The following is a 7,970-nucleotide window of genomic DNA, read 5'->3' as shown; positions in this document are numbered from 1 at the left end:
GATAAGCTGGTAGAAAATAAATTGTACATAAAAGGAAGGGGGTTGCAGTTTGCACTTATCTGTTTTTTTAGATGGACATCAGCATTCACACCTAATCCCCAGAATTGTTCTGGTAACTTGAATTGAAAATTAACATTTGAAAAAACAGACTGCTGAATATCTGTGCTGGCAGTGTCTTCTATCAGCTATCTGCTACAACTGTCACAGTAATGGTACAGTCATGTCCACAGGTTTGCTTTACCAAACTGACGGGCTACACCACACACTTCGAATACACTAAAATCTTTACAGATGGGAAAAAAAAACCCATTCTTCTCCTCTTTGTAGCATTCCATAAATTGACCAGTCCACTTGGCAGGTTTATTGGCATCATCCCATAAAATCTCACATACTGTGTAGCTGAAAGAACACTGAACAGTAGTAGGAATTCACCACAGAGTGTCAAGACTTAGCAAATATTTGTTTATTAATAATGTTGAGAAATTGCATTTGCACAGAATGAATATAAAAAAAAAAAAAATCATTTGTTGCATGGCCTTCTCTTCAAGTGCTATTGGGCAGTTTTATGGTCCGGACTTCAACATGCTTTAGAAAAAGCCACCACAGTAAACCTCAGTTCATCTGGATCACGTTCAATAAACCTTCTACAAACTTTGATAGCATCCTAAAGGGCAGAACAAGGACAGCAACAATATTAGAACATACATTTATCAAAAGGCGTTAAACATACTGTACTGCAGGATTAGTCACTGCTGATAAAAATATACATCTGTGGTTCATAAATTATCAACAGGAGTGCCTTTTCATTGTTATACAACTGCAAAAAAAAAAAAACATTTAAAAAGCTTTTTTTCCAGCTCCTGGACAGATTGTTTCAATGGGGATGATTGACTTTATAGTCTTTTCATCTCCTGTAATTTGTGAGCCTATGGTGCATTGCTGGCAAAGGTTTATCTGTTCTCGTTGTACAGCCCGAGGTGACATTATATGGATGAAGTAACTAAGCTCAAGAAAGCTTTAGGAATTCTGTAATTACAGTTCTATCACAAACCTTTTGTCTGTTAGAAGCTATTAAATAGAATGTTATAGTTTGGTCCCTGCTATTTTGTAAAGTGTTATAAAAGGAGCGAACACTTTTTGCTTTTAACAGATAATAATTTAACCACTTCAGTCTCAGCTGTTGTTTATAATGGCAGTGAGACATCAGTTCTCGTTCCAGCAGTTTCAAGTGGCACCAATTTTAAATAAGCACTATAGGCAAAACATGTTTTCCCCATTTTGGATAGAAAAGGGAGGGTTATAACACCTGTCAGTTCTTTTTTGCGATCTTTATCCCACTGGGACATTTTACCTCACTTCCTTTCCCATAGCCAAAACAGGAAGTGAGAGGAAATCCCTGCAAAATAAGGGAAACTATTAGAACCCCAGGTCACCAGAACTAGTATCTCCATTGAATGATTTCCCCTCTATTGTGGTTCTGGGGACACCCCAAAATTTGTGATTTTCATTTACTTTCAGTGATAACAGTAAACAGCACAAATTAAGCAGGTGAATCTCCCTAGCAACGGCACAGAGAGCACTAAAAACTTGACAGGTGTTCTAACCCATCTCCACTCCAATAAAGTTTTCCCTTTAGATTTACATTAAGCAGCAGAAAATAGACCATTGCTAGCCACTTAGTAAATTATGGGATTTCTACTTACAACATATTTCATGTAGTAAACTATATGCTGCAGGAAACTGAAGTGTGACTAGGAGGAGGGGAATTAAACAGGCATCAATTTCGATCTCATCTAGATCTGTGTAGACTGAATTTTATATGTATATATTGAATTTGATACATTTTTTACTTAGATGAGAATGTTTCATTGTATAAAAATGTTGGACCTATGGTATTTTACCAATACTAAACTGTACGGCCTCATGCACGCAGGGCGTTTTCCTTTTCAATGCCAAACACATATAAAAGTGACATTTTTAAAGCCCAATGTGCTTGAGGTCTATATTCATCAGTTTGTCAAAATATTAGCACCATTAATGGAGAAAAGAAAAGAAAAGAAAAAGAAAAAAGAGTGGAAATACAGCAATAACCAAAGTATACCATAAACAACATGACAAGTAAGATGAGTAGTTTTAACACCTCTAGCAATAAGTGAGCTAAGTAGCATGGAGTGCACCACAGTGAACAGAATGGAAGATTCTTTGGGACCAAGCTTTACTTACTCCTTTTCAACAACCATTTCACATGAAAATATATTAAAGAAAAAAAAAAACGGTTTCCACACTAAACTGACATCTACCAATCAGAATTTCGATGAAGTGGCAAAACGGATGTCTAAGAGATGCTATAGATTAAAACAAACATAGCTCTTTGGACTATAGTTGAGAGAGCAGACAGCAACATAAATTAGTCATGGAGGAAGCTTAACATACAATAATCTGTTCTACATATATTATCATCACTGTCTGCATTTATTCTTTAAATTTTGACCTTTTAACTTTGGAGGGAGACATTTCCCCATTGCTGCCTGGTGTTATGTTAGTTAAATTCCTATAGAAGAAAAATTTGTCTAACATGGTGTTCTTACGTCTAAGAATGAATCTTCACTGGTCTGTCCATGGTTTACCGGAAAAGGCTTCCGCCCATCTATAAAATAAAATCAGACAGATGTTATTTCTTATTGTCATGTTCCCTTCTTGCATACCCTTGCTGACACCAGTGGATAAAAGCCTACAATATTGTTAACTGAGAAAGAACATCCATGAGCTAAATGAAAAGAAATAAAAAAAAAAGAAAAGAAAAAAAAGGTGGACAATGCACACCCTCCCCAACTCCCCAGTCCCCGTTGTACTTGCCTCAGTGTGTGACAAGCTGCCAGTGCCCATACAGGAGTTCAGGTGTTAGTTCACCTTTTTATTTCTGAAAAGGTGAACTAATTAAGCAAAGACCAAAAGCAACCTCAGATGAGGATATATTCCCCCCTTTTTTACTAATCAACGCCTATAAAATTTCTCAAAACATGTGCACCTTGGGATACCATCTATGCCCTGATGGTTTTGACCACAAACATTGTATCTAAAAATGAATGACTCAACTTCATGAGCTCCCAAATCAGGCCTGTTCCTCCCTTTACAACTACATCCCACTTCCCCAACTTTCCATTTACACATTAGCTCTTTGCCCATTCTCTTTCTCCCTTCTCTCTGGCCATTTCTGGACAGCTGTAAAATAGACAAAACGCTTACCTACATATAGTAGCAAATGCTATATGGCATAAAGACCATGACCTTCTCACCTTAAATGATCATTGCCATCAACCTATTTTCAGGGTTATACTCTTATGAACATTTATATTCCTCTCTTGGCCACAAGAAGGCATCTTACTTTTTTTCATTACATACCTTTATGTAAATGTATGCCTGTACCGCTTTACATTTCCTATTTGGTTCTGGATACTTTTGTTATTTGTTAAAAGGCCTTATTATGCATGTATGTCGTTTGCTAACTGAACTGCACATTTTACATCTTAACTCTATTTCCAGGAATCTTCCAAACAGCTTACGAGAGGGGCTTCGCCCACCTAAAGTGGAAACATATGATCCACATAATTATAAAAAGCCTGATCACTACCCCAGACCTTCAGTTATAGGCAACTTCCGAAGGACAACAAATTTTAAACCATCCTAAGGGGAAAAGCAAAACATACAAAAAAATAACAAACCTAGGAATAAGGAAGCGTATTAGCGTTTCGAAGATTCCTGGAAATAGAATTAACAGGTTAATAATTCGGGTTTCCCAAGTCATCTTCCAGGGCAGCTTACTGAGTACAATAACACAGCTCTGAGCACGTTCAAACTTAGAGCTGGAGAGGAGGTCCAGACTTTAGTGGAGGGAAAACGTCTGAAAACCTGTCCAAGTAGTGGCTTTGCAGATCTGGCTTAGAGCTGCTGCTGCCTCTTCCACCCAAGACGTGGCCATAGTCCTTGTGGAATGTCCTCATACTCCTGGTTGGTGGGGTCAGAGAGTGAACGCAATAGGCTTCCTCTATGGGACACTGCATCCATCCCACAATCATATTCTTAGAGGCCCGCACTACCTTTTTTAGTCTGGCAAAATGCACAAGCATACTGGGTACAGTAAGCATCTTGTTGAACTGTGACCCTTTGGTATTTGTGGGATTCCCACAAAAGGAGGGAATTAGGACTTCTTATGACCTGTGAAAGTTCCATTAAACTTTTGGTAAAAAGGCTGGTTTCAGAGATGAAATCACTTTGTCAGGCAGGATTGTACAGCGTGGATCTGAAATAGTAAAAGCTTGAATTTCACTGACCCTCCTAGCCAACAGCAGAGAAATCAAAAGCACTGTTTTTAGTGTTAATCTTAATGAGCAATCTTCAAAAGGTTTTTCTATAAAAGCTTGAAGAAATGTGGAATGGTCCCATGTGGGGAACAATTTTATTTTCAGTGTCTTCTTTGCAACTGTGTATCCAAAGAGCTGTACAGAGCCGCTAATTGCACAGTAAGAGTACTGCCTGCTAAATGGAGGTCTGCTCCATCCTGGAGAAACTTGAGAACCAAAAAGGGACAATTGGGCTCCCTACTCGCTTATTAGCTATCCTCTAAGATGAGAATTTCTTCCATATTTTTTTCATAAATTATATATTTGTGGAATGTTTCCTGCTATCCATAAGTGTATTTATTACTCTGTTAGACAATCCTTAGGCTTTCCAGGTGTCCCTTTCAGAAACCTAGCATGTGCGTAAAAGTCTGTCCACTGAAGCGTTTGTCTCAGACACCTGATAAATCAAATTCGGTCTGCATGGCAATCTCCATGGTTTTGCTATGTGCAGCCTGCACAGATCCTAGAACCAGGTCTTTTTTGCCAAAAAGGTGCAATTAGAATTATTTGTACTTTCTGTAGTATTTCCAGAAGCAATCTGAATGGTGGAAACTTATACATTAGATCCCCTTCCTAAGGGTGAGCTAAGGTGTCTATTCCTGAGCTCTCTTGGTCTGTCTGCAAGGAAAAATAGTTGCGGACTTTCTTGTTTTATGTGAAAGCAAAAAGATCCACCTCCAGAACGCCACACTATGTGTCTGCTCTACTGAGTGAGATGTAGAAAAACAGGCCCAACTCCTCTACCTTTTCCTACCTTGGGCACTGGCCCTGATGCTATCTGATGTCGCTAGTTGCAGGAATGCAGTGATCAGTGAAAAATTCTATATATTGACACTGTACTAATGGCAATGGCTGGGTGAGAGGGTGATCAAAGTGTTAATATGGGCGATCAAAACAGTTAACTGTGCTAATCTAACGCATGTGTGTAAAATGTAGTGGTGTTTTTAACTCTGTGCCGTGTTCTCTCTTCTCTCCGTAGACCAACGGTTGGGGGGGACGGACACAGGTGTATTCACACCCCAAAATAGGAAGTGACACATGATTACGTTGCCTTGCCAAGAGCTGCTGCTCGCCCACAAAATGCGGGTAAGCAGTTGGCAAGTAGTTCAAAAAATAAAAAAAGTCTTAAAAATAGAAGAAAAAAAAAAAAATTCTCAAATATGGTGTTTTGTTATTTTTTATTATTATTATATTTTTAAATACCTTTATCAGAATAATACAATGTTACCATAGTAACATTGTACTACTGTGTGGGCGTGATCAGGATTTTTTTTTTTTTACACTTTGCTTTGCAGGAGAAATGAAGATCATTTCTCCTGCAATGCAAAGCTTGCTGTCAGAACCGAACTCATTCATGAACTGTCATGAATGAGTTAAGTTTTGACAGCTCAGGATAGTGATCTGTGATTGGCTGGAGCTTGTTATATGGTACAGGATGCTGTGATTGGTCCCATTTATCATGTGACAGCTGTGGGCCAATCACAGCTCACTAGGAAGAGAAGCAGAGCTGTTATGACATCGATTCATAACAGCTTTGATCGCATAGTGATCATGTGATCGCATAGTGATCATGTGATCGCATAGTGATCGCATAGTGATCATGTGATCGCATAGTGATCACGTGATCACCAGGTCCCATTCACTGGGATCTTCATTGTGCGTGTGTGCGTGTCACACCCGCTGAGGCACGCAGTGCCCTCTTCTGTTAGTACAGCCAGAGCGACATACAGGTAGTTTGCCTGTAGGTGCCGCCCGGCTGCAGTACATTGCGAGCGGGAAGTGCTTAAATCCATTGAAGTGGAGTGTCTCAAAACAACCCACAACTAAAAACAGACTACACTTGTATTTGGTACAACACCCTGCCAGTGTCATGAATAAAGCGGACACTATCCAATTTCTTATTTCTGCTCCTGATTTAATCATTGCATTCTGGCTGAGCCACCTGTGCTGAAACAATGAGGTCCTTAAAATCTGGACAGGGTCTCCATTTTAGCACAAATAGCTCATTTATAAGGTAGCTCATTTATAAGGTAACCATTAGGCCACTTGTGTTCATGGGTGAGATAACCCATTCAATGAGCAGCTAAACAGCCTGAAAAAGTGCTCTGTTCTTAATATTCAAGAGGACAGTAGTAAAATAAATGAAAAAGGAAATAAAATACATATATATTTTTTTTTATTACACACTTCAACCTGCTAGTTCCTTTCTTCCACAACACAGCTGCACATTATCAAAATACACAATACACATAACTAAACAGAAAGACATTACCTAGCTCATAGAGATGTCCTTGTATATCAACCAAAGCAATGAAGTGTAAGTCTACTTTGTCATCTAAACTTCGTGCCTGTGGGAGAAGCAAATAATTTTTATTACATGTAAAAAACAAAGTGTTTAATGAAGCAGATACACAGTTTTCTTCATCAAGGAATTACACCAAGAGGAACAAATACAATTATACTGGAAACATACTGTCTTCGCTTTATACAAATACTAAAACAACTAATTTGTTCCCTCAAATTTAATACCGGACTTTCTCAGTTCACTTTAATTGTTGCAGTGGATCAGCTTTCTATGCACCAACCTAAGGTTTTTGCACAATACACACAGTAACATACATTTTGGGTGTGCTGTAATTTTGGATTTCACTTATACAGCAAAAAATACAAGTCAAAGTTTAAAAAATGCAACATGCAGGTTTTTTTTTTTTTCCTCTTTTTTTTTAAATGAATAGATGTGCAAGGCCTTGGTGTTAACAGTTCCTATAACATAAAAACATTTAAGAGCACACACCATTTATCGGCAAGTTGACAGTATAAACCATTACTTTTCAAGATTTCTGTACTCCCCTGAAAAGCAGAAATTGGGTCAGGGAACCATCTCAGGATACGCATATACATACACAGAAGTGAGTACACCCCTCACATTTTTGTAAATATTTTATTATATCTTTTCATGTGACAACACTGAAGAAATGAAACTTTGCTACAATGTAAAGTAGTGAGTGTACAGCTTGTATAACATTGTAAATTTGCTGTCCCCTCAAAATAACTCAACACACAGCCATTAATGTTTAAACCGCTGGCAACAAAAGTGAGTACACCCCTAAGTGAAAATGTCCAAATTGGGCCCAAAGTGTCAATATTGTGTGTGGCCACCATTATTTTTCAGCACTGCCTTAACACTCTTGGGCATGGAATTCACCAGAGCTTAGCAGATTACCACCGGAGTCCTCTTCCACTCCTCCATGACGAAATCATGGAGCTGATGGATGTTAGAGACCTTGCACTCCTTCACCTTCTGTTTGAGGATGCCCCACAGACGCTCAAAAGGGTTTAGGTCTGGAGACATACTTGGCCAGTCCATCACTTTTACCCTCAGCTTCTTTAGTAAGGCAGTTATCATTTTGGAATACTGTCCTCTGGCCCAGTCTCCGAAGGGATAGGATCATGCTCTGCTTCAGTATGTCACATTACATGTTTGTATTCATGGTTCCCTCAATGAACTGTAGCTCCCCAGTGCCATCAGCACTCATGCAGCCCCAGACCATGACACTCCCACCAACAAGC

The 7,970-nt window shown here is 38.8% G+C and overlaps 1 protein-coding gene across 1 annotated transcript in view; it reads right to left on the bottom strand.

The window, feature by feature from the left end:
* Nucleotides 1–448: 448 nt before the first annotated feature.
* UCHL3 (ubiquitin C-terminal hydrolase L3) overlaps nt 449–7,970 on the bottom strand; it is a 79,397-nt gene continuing 71,875 nt past the window's right edge. Inside the window, exons 7-9 of the mRNA XM_089680487.1 lie at nt 6,673–6,748; nt 2,589–2,647; nt 449–664 (exon numbers count right to left, since the gene is read on the bottom strand). Coding sequence (XP_089536613.1) covers nt 578–664; nt 2,589–2,647; nt 6,673–6,748 — 222 coding nt within the window. The 3' untranslated portion in view covers nt 449–577. The remainder of the gene's footprint in view (nt 665–2,588; nt 2,648–6,672; nt 6,749–7,970) is intronic.

The sequence above is a fragment of the Staurois parvus genome, unplaced genomic scaffold (assembly GCF_062004578.1).
Source record: "Staurois parvus isolate SC_StPar_1 unplaced genomic scaffold, SC_StPar_1.0 ptg000243l, whole genome shotgun sequence".
Classification (NCBI taxonomy): Eukaryota; Metazoa; Chordata; class Amphibia; order Anura; family Ranidae; genus Staurois; species Staurois parvus.
This window is presented reverse-complemented; position numbering and strand designations above follow the sequence as displayed.